Here is a 15,784-nt window from a genome sequence, read left to right as displayed (position 1 = left end):
AATTTATGTTGCTGGGGCTGGAGAGGAAGATGAATGAGACTTGCAAAGTTTAGGTTGTTTCCAGCTGTGTCTTCAAATCTTGTTTGCACTTTGCAAAGTGATGCGTTTGACTCGTTTTTGTGCCATGAGCATCTTCTCTTTCAAACGAAGACGCTTCCACATACATTTGAGCATTGAGTCTATTCAACATCACGTTATATATACTCTCTCTGTTACGCACTCAGAATATCCTGCCGTTTTCAATTTCATTGTATAGGTGATTGTGCAATGAAAATAAAGACTGAATCTGATGTTATCTTATCTGTACATATATGACTGACATTATTTCGGCTGAGGACAAAATACACCTGCATGCCAATGATATATTAGAGAGAATAGAAATTACAAAGCAATAACAGATTGAGCACAGATGAACCTGTGCAACAATTCTATATATTCTATATGACTATTTAAAGAAAGTGGAAATTACATACTGTAGTCATTAAGCCCCCCCGTTGTATAACCGAATCTCAAAAACATGATAGTTAAAGAAAGAAAAGAGTAGCCTGAAATTACTAAGAATTAAAGGTAAGTGTGGGTGTTCAAGACTTCTCAGCGCAAACATTAATCTGCGACTTCGTGTTATATTCGGTGTTATTATACCAGCTCTCCTTCCTCTTTATGTTGGAGCTGTCGGAAAAAACCCTCTGACCTGTTCTGCAGAAGAAAGTTAGCAATACTGATATTTTGGGAAAAATACTGGCATATTCTGCATGTCACTACAAGTCAGACTTACTTACAACCAATTTTCCAAAGCACACTTAGATTTTTGAATGTGTTTTCCTGTAGTTCCTTCAGGGCGGCCATTGATTTCCATTCATGTCAGTGCAGCATGAAAAACAACTTACAGAAACCTGCCTGAGGTAGGAATACATCATAGTTAAGATCATCACTCCTCACCTCCTTTTAATAGCATGCAATGATAATGTAATTTTTTAAAAAAAGCCACAGTCTTTACTATCTTGGTCTTTACAGTGACAGATTAGTTCAAGAAAGTTTCAAGTCCATGCAAGCTGATATTTGCACTGTAGTGAAATTAATAGCTGCCTAGAAGCAAGGAAGTGCACATTCAAAAATCGAAAACACTACAGCATGCTTTAGAAAACAGTCAGCAGTAATGTGAGGAAAAACTGATCTGTACTAAATGGGCTAAAACATACTACAACATTGCTATGGGCCATTAGGATGAGTTAACCAGAAGACAAAAGAAGTGCACTGTAGGAAAATAAGTATGAACTGGAATGCCAATAAAGCGTTATCAATAGATGTTTGGATGCAAATAGCTTGTCACGACTGCCTGCTGAGTGGGTACAAGCTAATTACTGGATGTCGAGCTGTGGAGTGGATCCTGGGGTGTCAAATGCTCTTCAGGTGCAAATTTTCACACTTTCGCTGTGTGAACTGTGATATTATTGTGTGGTTGCTTAGGGCAATGTGCGAGGGAGGACTATAAATTCCTCAGTCAGAACTGTGAAAGAATATCTACTTCATGTGCAAAGAAAAATACAAATGTTGGCTGTTTGCAAGGAAATATTTACAAATCCACGGACAGAAATGAAGATGAATACATTTGTAATGATGTTGGGTTGCGGCACATATGTTCTGTATGTTCTGCTATCTGAAAGAAGGTCAAATCTGCAGAGGGAAATTTGAATGAAGAGGCTCATGAAACATCAGCCACAAACGTTGTGTACCCTAATGTGTTTTAATACATTTTATGGCCAAAAGTATGAGGGCGTTTGGTTTGGAGCCATTAATTAAGGTTCCACTGAAGGAAATCTTAATGCCACAGCATGCGTTGTTTGTTTGTTTGTTTGTTTTGCTGTCCTGCCTAAAGCTGGGGGCTGAACCAACACTTTTAGAATAAATTGGAACGCCACTCACTTCACTCATGCGTTTGTGGCTAAAAGGGAGCAAATCCCTGCGGCCAGGACCCACACTCTTGTGGAAAGCCTCCTCAGAAGAGAGGCCATAACAGCAGATTTATGTTTTACATGTAATATTTGGTGATGTTTATAGCTGTCCTTCATCTTTGATGGCCAACAAGTCCTCAAAGCCTGACTTTCCTGTCTCCTGTATGTCAGAGACTGAGGCTCGGTATGAAGGAAGTAGACTGTACCTGTGCCATGTGACCACGGGGTCAGGAGATCCAGAGGTGATGCAAGCAAAGGTGACTGATTCCTGGTAGTCAGCTGTGGCATTGAAGGACTGCTGGAACACTGACAACACCGGCGGGACTGCAGACACATAAACAGAGGCGGTAAATAACAGACAAGAGTGCTGGCATGACAGAGTTAATATGATGAATCACTAAAAAACAAAATCTGTTCTTTAGACTACGTTCTAAAAGAAATTTCAGTCTTTGAGAAGCACCGCAAAGATGATGAAGGCAGTTTCAAACGGATTAAATTGGCCTTGTGAGTGGCCTGTAAGCACTCGCTGAAAATGCTCCTTCAGTTGGTAATCCCACAGGGATTTCAACTAACATGTTGACCCAGCTTTGGTAAAAACACAAAGGAGCTGAACACAACAACGTGAAACCACAATGCCATTGTCTGATTCAGAAACAGTGAACTAAATCCACACGTACAACAGCAAGACAGAAAATGTGTTTCAACATCAAAACAACTGCACCGCCTATGAAAAACGGTGCTTTTCTTTTGTGAATTAACTACTCATTCCCTGTCAGGCGTTTGAGCTCCTGTCATGGTTGGTCTTGTTGGGACAATTTGTGAACAAAAAATCAAAATCTGAAAGGCTTCATCACTGTGATTTTAAGGTTGTACGCATGTGCAAACTGAAAAAGCCTGTGCTCTCTCAGGTACAGTACAGCACAGTAAAGATTAAAAACTTACACAATTTCATGCTCTTGATAATCACAGCTTTCATGTTGAATTAGGACAATCTTGCTGCCCCAGTTTACTTATATGCTTGTGAAAACAGAAGAAACATCTAAATTCTCTGGTGCAAAATACAAGTAATACTACTGAACACAAATCTTTTATTCCTGCATTCTTTCACATATCAAACAGTCAATAGTGCTTAAATGTGCTGGTAAATTGGTCTAAACATGTACACAGAACACATACACATAAACACAGGATGTCTTGCTGCTGTCCAAACAGCAGTTTTGATAAACAGCAGAGGTCTTGATGACTTTATCAGGAGTATATGTTGAGCGCTGTCAGGAGTCCCTGCCATCCAATCAGCTGAGGGCTGTCATCTTGTCATTCGGTAAAAAGAGAGCAGACCCAGTCTTTTCTCCATTTGGCTTTTGCACTGACAAGGGAATGACAGCTTTATAGCACCAGCATGTTTATCATGCTTCTAAGTCCATTTGGAAGACTTGTGCTCATTTCTATTCGCACTCTAGCAGCTCTGCTGTGGCTCCGTCCAGCTCCTGCAGAACCTGAAAACACGAACCAGCAGCAGCAACTGGTCCCAATGTTCATGTGAAGCTACATTAGTAATGTTGAGTTGAAAACATAGTAAAATTACACATAACAAGGTATATGGAATTTCACTATATTGACACAGATTGAAATGTAATAATTGTTTTAGTTGTGTGGTATTGCTATTGTTAGTAGATAAAATCTACTAGTATAATCTAAAGTATTTTCATTACAGTTATTCAAAAATCCTCAACAGATCTGCAGCATTGTCTACATCAGGACAATACTGTGGCAATGAGTTACAAGGAAAGAACCATGAAAGAACAAGTGTAGCTGGGGTCATTCCACATCTCTGTCACCCTCATTTCTTTTCATCTCTCAGCTGTGAAACTCTCTATTAGATTTATTCCATTTAACTCTCTATCCTCTCATCGACAGAAGATGCATGTACCAGAGCACCAGAAAAAAATACCACACCTGGACATCCTACTCTGGATGAGGAAAAAAAGGTGCAAATGCAAAATTCTATGAAATAGACCACACCACATGCAAAGGTGGAGATCTCAACCAGGTGTAAATGTAACCTCTGATGATTGGCCTCACACGCTGAGAGGTCCTCTAATCCTTCCTTCTGGGTCAGTCAAGTCCTGAAAAAAAGCTACAGTCTCCCTCCTTAACAAAGGAAAAGTAATTAAGGTCCACAGACCAGCATCAAGTAGTCCACCTGTTGAATTTAAAATTACACTATGGAACAGAGTCACGATAAAGAGATAGCTTTAGGGTATGAATGCAAAGGTGTTTACAGATTACACATCAACACCAAGTGTAAAAGATGTCTACACTCCTCGATGGATATAGAAATGGACAACAAAGATTCCTATAACAGATTCCTTGTGTGTTCGTTATTTTATGTCCTATACAGTTAACTCCACCAGAGTCTGTGTGTTACCAAGACGTGTTAGACAAAACCACCCACACAAGAAATCTCCTGAGTTTCGTGAAAAACTGGCTATTCTCATCCTGCAAATGAAAACCGACTTAACAGATGTTTGCACTTGAGTTAAATATGTGTTAGTGCAACCGGCAGCTGCGTAGTGATATTATTTCAAAACCATTTGTTTTCCTCTGATCAAAGGGAAAAAAATGGTCCAAAAGCTGTTAAAAGCATCATTTCATGGGCAAACAAAAACTGAATTGTTTTATATTCCAAAACTGTAAACACACCTTATTTGGTGTGGGAGTTATTGAGAGTTAATGAATTGAATTTGTCCTCCAAGTGATGTCACCTGGAGGACACTTATTCCACACAGACCTAAAAACAGCTCAGTAAAAGATGAAAATTAAGTGTTAAACTCATTAAAATTCAGTCTTGATGAAACACACTTGCGAAGCTGCTGGAGGAAAAAAATGACATACTTGGGATAATGAATGGGGAATACTAATCAAAACAAAGCATCATCGCAGATACCTAATGAACCAAACAACTGCGGTGTACTGAATCTTTCTTAAAAGATCAATTACGCTAACAACACCAGTGTGTATTACTGTGCAAGTAAAAAAAAAATGTTAAGGGTACATCTAAATTTCACAGTGTCTGATCTATCTACCATCGAGTGTTGTCTATTTATCATTTAGTTACTGCTGTGTGCTGAAGAAAAAGAATGAATATTTCCGTTTTTTTGTGAGCAAAACCAGCACACAATAGGATATACAGAGAGACACAACAAGGTGCAGAAAGCTTTTCGGAGATAAAAATGGCCAAAGCAATAATCAAACACTATGAGTCCTTTCCAATAATCCTGACTCGGCGAGTGAGAGGAGCGAGCATCTGCCTAACATGATAACCATTGATTTCCACGCCAATAGATCACCATTCTCCAGCGTCGCTCTCTTCCTATGCAATCCACTCCCACACCAGTGAGCCTCACTGAAGCAGCTCGGTTAATGAGACACTAGAAAGACTTCAAAAGAGCGAATCATCAACAGGGTTTGAACGTCCAAAAAGAATCTGGCAAGCTTCATGAATTCTGCATGTATTAGTCATATACTTGAAACTTCACAGGCTCTGTGGAGACAATGTGAGGTTTACAGACATCCCCCACGAGCACGAGTGTCCGAGTGAGATACAAACTCGCCCAGACTGATTCAAATGCACGCGTGTGCAGCTGGAGGACTTGCTGTCTGTTGGGTGCTAATGGGCTTCAATGAAGTGAGGATCACCCACATTTAGAAGTCGTGAAGTGTTCCTGGTAAATGTCAACACCGTATTACACCTACTAGAAATTCAGCAAGTGAATGTTTTGAGACAAGACCTTTGCTGGAGTGCTTATTAGGGATTTGTTTTGCCTTCTAGATCAGCACACAAGCTAGAATCAAACCAGTCCTGATTTATAATTGGAAATGTAACGTCACAGAGGAGACTGTATTTACATTCTTCTCTTGAGCATCCAGGGGTTATGATTGATGTCAGCGCAAAAATAATTTAGGAAATCTTGAAAGGCGCATCCAGTAGTTTCCACTGGCAGCTGAAAAGGGGAAATTGTGGGTCTAGTGTGGGAGTGAGTGAACCGACAATTAGGTGGATGAGTCAAGGAGGGATACATGGGAATTCAGGAAGTTTCCATTTTGCAGCACCATCAGTTGCCATAGAAACAAAGTGTGACTACTGTGGCTTGCAGGTCATTAAAATAGAGCGAAGAGATATGTTTGATGGTAATAAAGGGAAAACATTAGGTTCTATTGATGGAAGCAAAATGGAATAGTTGGCAGACGCAGGCGAGATATGAGTGATAATCTTAGCCTCTTTAATCATCAGTCCAAACTGATTTGCATTTCAGCAGCAGCTCAACATTCTGGGGAATAAGCTTATTTATTATTCTTACATGAGTTACATGAGAAGATCAATACCACTCTCATGCCTGTATGGTAAACATGTAGGTGAAGCCTGCAGTCAGTTAGCTTAGCTTAGCATAAAACTCCACCTATAGGGTGCTTAACCCTTGTTTGATTAATTAATATGCTCAGAAAGTTAGACAAAAAAAAAAAACAAACAAAACAACATGTTTCCAAAAATGTTGAACTATTCCTTTAAGCTAGCTAGCTGGAAAGCAAGCCAGGTGGGTGAATGTGTGCTTGCCAGACATGTATGACTCTATCTGATGTAGATACTACACAAGGGATGAAAAATGTATTTATCTACCAGAAGTATGTCTCATTTCAACGGATTCCCCTCAGACTTCAGGAATGAAAAATTACTGCATGTCATGACAGGAAGGACAAAGACATCCATGATAAACTGAACTACCAGTGCCACAGGGACAAAGAGTGGGGAACTCAGACTACTCTGAATTTGAAAGCTTAGGGACAGCACACAGAGAGTTAACTACACCTGTAAATTACCTAATCATAGAAACAATACAATTTAAATTCCCATCAATTTCCAAATCCTTGTTCTCAAGCTCATTCCTCTCCAATGTGTTCATGTACACAAAAGTCTTCCACAACTCGTCGACGATAACTTTGGAGAAGAACCCCTGAAATGTTCTGCACCCTTTCACACACTGGGCTGTTTTGCCCTCAGGTTGATTGGCCATTCGGTGGATGGCCCCTCTTCCTCGATTGGCCATCATCCTCATCTACAGTCCACTTTGATGATACATTGGAGAGCGGGAGCTGCAGCGGGTCAGCGGCGCATCATTCGCTGCATGCTTATGGGCAACACATCACTCTTTCATCAACTGACCAATGAATATTTATGACTTCACATGGGGGAGAGGATACAGTAAGCTATTTCAGCCCAGCTTTCGGACAAAATGTTTTTCAGCACGACTGGTTCAGTAAATGTCTGCTAACACATTGCATTGGTAGTCAGAAGTGACACTTTTTCAAAAGAAGCACATGACACACATGATGTTATTTCATTGCTACAAGCTGGATATAACTTTGCATAACACCAAGCTCAGAGATGGTGATCAAGTTTGTTTGTGATTTATAATAAAGGTTAACCACAAAGACACAGCTGGCAGCTGTGCAGTAACCAGTAATTCAGAAATACAAACGAAAAATCTGCTGCCGTTTGAACAAAAATGTATTGATTCAAGAGGCAATCTTTCACTTTTATGGATAGATGAAAGTAATGGAATCATCAAAGCCATTGTGAGAAGTTAAATGTTTTCTGTTTTCTGTGAGAGGCTCCATCAATGAAAAGTATGAGTCCTCTCATGTAGGCAAAAGCTTAAAACTTTCCTGACTGTTTTCCTTTCACTTGACAGAGTCAGCCAACAAGACTCTTCTTCTAATTGACTTCTTAAAGTAAAGTTGGATATGTGCACTGATGGTTCAGAGATTTAATTTATCTCTTCGATTAAGGGCCGTCTGGGCTTCAGATGTAGGTGTCTGTTACATAAGTAGAGTGATTATTTAACTTATTTATTCTGCAGGAGATTCATATTTCTTATTCATTAATTTGGATTAGAAATCTTTCCATGAATCTCACCAAATCGTTTAGCATTGCCACCTCATAAAGCAAATGCACGTTTTCAACAGTGATTAGTAACAGTTTCGTAAAGCAGATAAATTTCAGTCTATTGACTATTTATCAACATGATACTGAAGCCTGTATGTTGCTGTGGTGGCACCTAACGCCCACCAGGTTACAGTCCTGACTTCTATGGTAACGTGACTTGAGCACTTATTAAGATGAGAGGCACGTAAAATTTCCAATATATTTACATGCTTACAGCGAGACGCACATCTGAAGGGGGATTAGTACACCAGGGCTCCTCAAGCTCAATTGTATGGCTACTGCAATATGTTCTAAGACAAACCTGAGTGATCACACGCAGCAAAGAAAAAAAAAAAGAAAGAACGGCAGCATGCAGTCTAAAAAGCAGTCCAGATTCATCTCCCCCTCTGTTGGCTGCTTCAATGTGGACGAAAATCAATGTCCGTCCTCACTTTGGCACAAAAGAGAGCTTTAAGTGTCGAATACTGGACCTCAGGAGATGAGGTAGAGCCTAAAGATGCCCTGCAGCTGCTTCTGTTCAGTCCTCTGCCTTTATTCTTCCTCCAGGTTGTCTTCAGAAAGAAAAAGGTCGAGTTTCTGACTGTTTTTTGTTTTGTTTTTAATCAGCTTGTTTATCTTACCTCAATGCCATATCCCCAGGCACCCCAAGACAGAGCAGTTCATTGTCCACAGCTGATTGATAAAACATGTAGCACAGTCTGTTGCACTTACTGACATGTCTGAGCCTCCTAGCAATCTACTCTATCTCTATATGCTTGTGTTCAGGGCCTCTGTGTTGTTCGACCAGACCAGGACGTTGCTGATACTGTATATTCTCTGGCAATCCTGGTGGCTTCCTGTTCCTTTAGAAATCCACAGCCAAGATGTCTGTTCTTGCACCACCATGCCCTCACAATTGCAACCCATAGAAGGGGGAATAATCCTCACGAATTCTCAAAGTAAGAAGAGATTTACAGCTCTCGCTTCAGAGCAGGAAATGGAAATGTTTCGCATGGGCTTCCCTGTGAAAATGGCCGAGCTTATAGACTACAGCATAGGTGCAACATGGCTTTCCCAAACTCCACAGTCCTTGGTGCACTGAAAACAACTTCTGTCGATGTTCAACAACAAATACCAGGATGAGAGATTCATTCGGTCGAGATCTACTCTGGTGGGAGGACGGTCCAGTTTGCACATCCGTCACATTATTCACTCACAACTTAGACTTCACTTACTGACAATACTGAGCAGAAAAGACAAGAGGCTGGAAAAAAAATTTACTTTCTACTGACAGAAGTGGACAGCTCAAATTTGGCTGCCCCATGACAGCCAGTGGCATTTAATTAAATGTCCTTTCTATCCATCAAACCAGCTCCCTTTTATGCTAGAAGTTCACCTAAAAGTCTCTCAGCACAGGATGACTGCTGACCTTGGAGCAAATGCTTCTTTGATATTGTAGGACAGCAAATTTAGGAAGGTGAAAAAAGTACTAAAAAGAAAGAGAAAGTCAACTTGCAATAATATAAATTTGTGTAGAACATTTGCGTTAATAACATTAGCATTCACTAAACAAATTTAAGTCCAATTCTCACTCCTGAATGACTTAGTGGCTTCATGGCTTCATACTTAATGCTTCACTGTGTTTACTTGCTAGTTTTTAACATGAGAGTTATGATACTGAACCAAAACATTAAAGATGCGGCTACAGAAAGCAAAACAATGAGCTGAAAGATGCTAAAACTGGGGCTGTTCTGATGCCAGAACCAGAAATGTCTCTAACATCTGTCAGCACGCGAGCGTATGCACTGATATGATACCGTGTAATTTATTATGTCCAAACCAGACCCTGCTTTTTTTATCAGTGTACCTAAAAGGCAAACATGTTGTAGCAACAGTACACTTGGGTTGCTTTTCTACAGAAGTCATATCATATCCATACAGGGTTTATGCAGTTAAGAAATAATACTGTGGGTTCATCACTGTGAGTGATCCCTCTCACACTACACATATTATTTAAATCAGTCTTTATATAAAAATATTAAGTACAGCGGCGTTAAGTGAAATTCTTTAAGTGTTCTGAAAGTGCATCTACTGTTGCACTGCACTGTTGTAACAGATGTCCCTTTGCCTTGTGGTGCCATACTGGACAAACTCATTAGTTTCATCAAGTCTCAGTTTGCCCTAAGTACTTTATATATTTCATGTGGACCAAATGGTGTTTGCAGTAATCATATTTTGCCTTCATCAGGCTCAGCGTAGGGTACGTCTAAACGTTAGAGTCAACAGAATGAGTCTCCTTGAGGCAAAGTAAAGCTCCCTTTAAAGTGACTCCCTCAGGGTGTGGCTCCCTCAGAGAGTGCGCTCTCCTCTGGATGATCAGCAAAGCGCTCTGCAGCCTGTCCTGTCCCAGCACCACATGGCAAGTGTCGTGTCGCTGCAATAATAGGTCGTGCCTCATTGAGCAGACTTATTGGATCTTCCTCAGAAGTGAGGTAAGTGGTGTGCTAAATTGAATGCAATTCACAGTTTTTGGGCAGAGGGTCGCTCTGCTATTACATTATGTGAGAAAGAATTACATAGGCAGAGACAATATTGCAGCTGTTCAAGCGTTACGGGATGCTCGTGGCCTAGGTGAAATCACATTTCAATCACTTCAGCAGTCTCAGGTGACTCACTGTAAATGAGGACAAATGAGAAAATTAAAATGACATCCTTCGATTTTTGGGCCACAGAGCCCAAAGCCGTCGCTAATTGAAATTTTCAATCACACTTAAGAAAAAAAAAAAAAAGTGCTAATGGTAGCATAAAGAGCAGACCTGCTGTAACTGAGCCAATGATGAACGTTTCTGAGCCAGTGGAGCTGAATATGCCAGAGCTGACAACTCTGTTCTGATATTAGAGCTGAAGGTCTGTAAGTTCAGCCTGAATTTCTGGCTGAGTATCTGCTGGTGGATGATGCTTCAGAATACTGTACTTGCCTCTGCAGATGATCAAAACACTCTAAACAAACTCTGATATGGCTCAAGGTGGTGTTAGAGCAGTCTACTAGCAGGCTCAACAGAGATAATTGACCACATCTGGAATCGTGAGGCTATTTTGATGTACCCGTCTACATATTTGCTAACAATAGTCAGCTGTTGGAAGAAAGCACCAAGTTCCCACCAAAAGACAAATTGCTGCTAATTAATACAATGCAATATCAGTATCATACCAATTGTTTTCTTCTGCAAGGAGGCAAAGCTGCTACTGTGCACACTATCCTTGCCCAGTTATTGTACCTTTAACCCTCACCACCTGCATACTTGGAGGCTCCAGAAAGAAAATAATGAGCAATGTTCAACAACAACAACAAAACGTGTGAAAGCAGAATAAACTCGACGCCTGATGCATGCTAATCTGTTGACACTGTGTGAAAAGTGCTGGGAATCTTTGTGCACTGCTTGAAGCCCCACAGAGGAGAGTTAGGTTTGGAGGTTTGTATTAAATGAGATGTATGCTGATTGTGACTTGGCAACAAGATTGTTTACTGGGTTCTGTCACTCTAAGAGGATTACGCTTCACAACGAAATCTACCCTTCTAACTAGCCTCCTATGCATCTTCAGCCCTGACCAGAACAAGATCTCAACAATGCATGTACTGGAGACTGTAGAGAAACAAGGATGTAACATCACCCATGGAATATCAAAATCAGAATCTGGGAGTAGCACTTGCTTTGTCAATTTAGAGAAAAGGGTAAAGCCAGGGTGAGACATACTGAACATACCGGAAACACCATGGATGAATGTAATAGGCTGAGAGACCTGTGTGCCACAAACATACTCAAGCTTAAGATTTTATGTCATCTTTGTCCAGCAAAATCTTCTAAAATCCTTACCAAAAGGAAATGATGAGACAAGAAAATAACTGCAGCTACTGGGACTATAACTTAGGAGGTAAAATCAAGTTTTTCTGTGTGAAAAAAACAGCTTTTGGTGGCCATTCGTTAACAGATATTAATGGGATTTTTGAAGGAGAAATAAAATTTCATCATCAGGATCAGTTTGCCATAACATCTCCAATTTTCAGGGTCATTTTCAGGGTCATTGTAGTGCTTAGGAAAGCCTTGGAGACTTTAACATAAAGCCTCTACAATACAAACCTGAAGTGTACAGATTGTCTTCCTCTCAAGCATTGCATTGTCTGCTTTCAAATCTTGAAGAAACGACTCAAAATGCAACTCACCGTTGACAACCACTGCGATGTCCACAAAATCGATCTCGCCACGGGCCTCGACGCTGGCCTCGCAGCGGTACACACCCTCGTCAGCCTTGGTCACCTGATGGATCTGCAGGTTGTTGTTTGCCAGCACCTGGAACCTGCCTTCACAGCACAGGCGAAGAGGAGGGTGGACAGGAAGCCAGGCGAAGACAGAACGAAAGAGAGCGGGAAGAGGAAACGACAAAAGAACAACAGTGTATGATAGAGAGAGAGGCGAGATAAGGAAGTTAGGAAAACAGCAGAAGAAAATTGCCATCTCCACTCTTCACCAGCAAGACTGTCAATCTTCTCTTCAGCCCATTTACCTGATAAAGTCTGCACAGATAAACACTCACGCAATTACAGTTCCAAATAGTCTCCCACTCTCTCTCTCTCATTGTGGCCACTATGAGATTGGCCAGGAGTGATGAGGCCACTATCTCATTTCTCTCAAGCAAAGATATTTATAACCGTGCATTGTAATTAGAGTGAAATGATTAAAAAAAAAAAAAAAACTTCTTCTCCATGTTTCATCCCAATCGTGGCACTGAAGATTTGAATTTCAGTTAAAAAACGAGACAGATTCAAGGGGTCAGTCTTTCTAATCAGTGTTCAAGCATGCATTTCGTTTGGATGGAGGATGGGGAGGTGGTGTAGAGAGTTGTAAATAAGGGAGGAGGGGAGGAAATAATGAATCAGAGTCTACTGGTTCCGACTGCACCTGCTTTCTATCAGAAAATAATATTCCTGGAAGTGAATCTGTCCTCTGAGTGCGGTGCGTCTCTGCCTCTGTGTGTCTTTCATTAGCACATTTAAACAGACCACCCTCCTGACTGTTAAAACCATTAAAGCGCTGAGATGTTCGGGATTACAGGGAAGAGCTTTAGAAATGACGGCTTTAGCTCAGAGAGGACAGACTATGATTGACAACGTGATCGTAAGTTATTGTGGCAGTTTGATATACACCCATCTGATGGAAACAACTCTGCCGAAGATGCAGGGTGCTGGTTTGCACTTCATCTTCCAATGTCACCATCCAAATGCTCCATAATCCATTCTCTCAGCTGCTTGTTAACATGGTTTCTGTCCAAGTTATATGCCTCCTCCAGGCCTGATGGGGTTTCTATTCATAGAATTTGATATCCTTGTCTCATTGTGAATCCACACAAAAGAAGGAAATAGCATTTCCTCGAGAACAGTATTTTTGGCACATTAGTGTGTCTTTTCAGTGAGAAAGAGAATTGGGCACATAGGGACTCATGAACATTTTTCTGTCTCAATATTGAGCTGTATTTGGCAGGTTTACATTCAGATGTAATCCTTTTGAGATTGCTGCTTACTTGCAACTTTTGTTACCATCATAATCTCCTTATGGTGTAATCAAGATCAGTTACACAGTCTGATAATGCTGAGCAGCGTTGTGTGAAGTTACCTTAGCCAATACTTTATACTTACCCTGCTAATTATATTACACGAGTCACTCTTTAAAGCCCCTGGAGCCCCTTTTGTTTCTCAGTCTTAATCTATTTTTTGATATCATTAAATATTTATGACTGAATAAACAACCCTCAAAAAACGAAAAACAATCTCAGGACTTTTTCATTAAGATTTAAAACACTCAGAAACTAATCTGCTTCATGAGGATAGCGTGGGTCTGCTTACGTTCCTAAATCTGTTTTTGTGCTCAGAAGAACGTGAGATCATTTCCCAACTGAGCACCTCAAACGAGTGAGAAAAGCAAGGACAAAAACGCAAACACAGAAGCCTCTAATGTGAAACAAGCAAAACTGTTCAGACCACGTTGTGTTTATAATAGACGTCATTGTTCAAACTAAGGTGAATATGATAAAAATATATTTTAAGGGCCTTCAAAAGAAAGCCAATTAGAACACAACCACGCATTTTACAAATAGAAAGTACAAAATACTAGAAAGCATAATACAGAGAAACACTTTACTTTCCCAGGTGTGTTCAGATTCGGTCTTCTTCTACGCTGCCTTTGTTGACGCGCTGCTGTATTTCAGCCGTCTGTCAGTCGGCGATGAAATGATCGGTAGGATGGTGAGAATTAACCAGCTGCTCATCAGTTTTTGAAACCAATCCAGAGCCACATGGCCTTTTAACTCAACCGCTAATAGCTTTTGTTTTTGCAAAAAGTATTTCATCAAGTCTCAGTTTGCCCTAAGTACTTTATATATTTCATGTGGACCAAATGGTGTTTGCAGTAATCATATTTTGCCTTCATCAGGCTCAGCTATGTTTGACTATGCAAATTATTCTCAGGAGTATCCCTCCCCCATTCAAATCCCAAAAAAGAGGGGGCTAAATAAGGTAAGGGTATGAAATCTTACTGTGGTGCTCCTCGGTGATCTCTTTGTCCTGGTAGTACCACACCACCACGGGCACCGGCGAACTGATGACATCACACACCACCTCCGCCGTCTCGCCATGGCGGAACTCCTGCGGTGACTGAACATCCCGAAACGTCAGCCTCTCTGAGAGATCAAACAAGATGGAGAAAAACAGCATTTTTTTCCCTGCCGGTAATCAGAGCAGACAATTTGTTGCAGGTCTGAACATCAAAAGGGAAATAAAACCTGCTGCTTTTATGGCCTGGTTAACTACGCCTGTTTTCAGACAGAATTTAGGGTGAGGGGAAAAGTTGCTTTAAAATAAATTTCCTTGCAATTTTCTGTCTGTCTGGCCTCCCGCAAGTTGTATGGTTGACTTTATAGAGGCTAGTTTTATTGATATTGCAGGAAGTGCAGATAATGTTGAGGTGACCTCTATTTGACCGCCTGGAAACACGCACTGCTGTCCCGAATAGTGAAGGACAGGGCCTGTAAAAGTAATGAAGCTGAGGGGAAAAATGGTAGCACTGAATGCTGTTTTTAAACCTTAACTGGATTTGTCTTTGTGCCGTATGGTGTTTATTGTGTTTTACCATCTTAGTTTGCCATGTTTCCGAGTTCAGCTGAGGCTGCTGGGCAATTCGCTTTGCAGGTGTTTGGTCACAAAACAATGCACTGGACAAATTAAAAATCTAACTTGATGATGGTGTTAAATTAAAACTTTTTTTAACGATAACTTGTCATGTGACGTAACAGCTCGTGATGCAGTGCTGAGGAAGAGACACATGAGAAACAATGAGTCACAAAATCCAATAAAACAAACTAAATCCTGCTTTGACTGCTTTCTGGGACATAGATGAGGCGATTCTGGTGAGACAGCACAGGAGACAGAAGGGTGGCAGTTTTAACTGCTGCCAATCACAACCATAACAAAAAAAATCAATGAGCGGAGATATGCTGCAGCCTGCCTGCTTGCAGAATCACACATGAACACAGGCAGCCTTTCACTCACTCTTTCTCAGTTTCAGATAATAGATTCCACTCTCCGCTCTCCCTCTTGACAAACATTTGGTGTTTTGACAAATTGCTTTCATGAGGCCACTGTTCCTGGACCAGCACTTCACCAGCAGCACGTGATCCTTCTTCAAACCCCGCTTTTGTTCAGATAGGCGGCTTTGATGTGTGCCGGGGCAGGCCTCGCTATAGCGCTGCAACCACCAGCTATCATCTGCGTGCTGTATTGCGAAGGTGTGAATAAATC

At 40.9% G+C, this 15,784-nt stretch overlaps 1 protein-coding gene across 8 annotated transcripts in view; it reads right to left on the bottom strand.

The window, feature by feature from the left end:
* The window catches only part of LOC124055585 (neural cell adhesion molecule 2-like), a 240,336-nt gene that overhangs the window by 54,091 nt on the left and 170,461 nt on the right, over positions 1-15,784 (bottom strand). For all 8 annotated transcript variants that reach the window (XM_046382510.1, XM_046382509.1, XM_046382507.1 and 5 more), the window contains exons 4-6: positions 14,524-14,667; positions 12,158-12,295; positions 2,159-2,276 (exon numbers count right to left, since the gene is read on the bottom strand). In XM_046382510.1, coding sequence (XP_046238466.1) covers positions 2,159-2,276; positions 12,158-12,295; positions 14,524-14,667 — 400 coding nt within the window. The remainder of the gene's footprint in view (positions 1-2,158; positions 2,277-12,157; positions 12,296-14,523; positions 14,668-15,784) is intronic.

This window comes from Scatophagus argus, chromosome 24, assembly GCF_020382885.2.
Source record: "Scatophagus argus isolate fScaArg1 chromosome 24, fScaArg1.pri, whole genome shotgun sequence".
NCBI lineage: Eukaryota > Metazoa > Chordata > Actinopteri > Scatophagidae > Scatophagus > Scatophagus argus.
The sequence above is the reverse complement of the archived record's forward strand: the minus strand, read 5'-3'. Positions and strand labels throughout refer to the sequence as shown.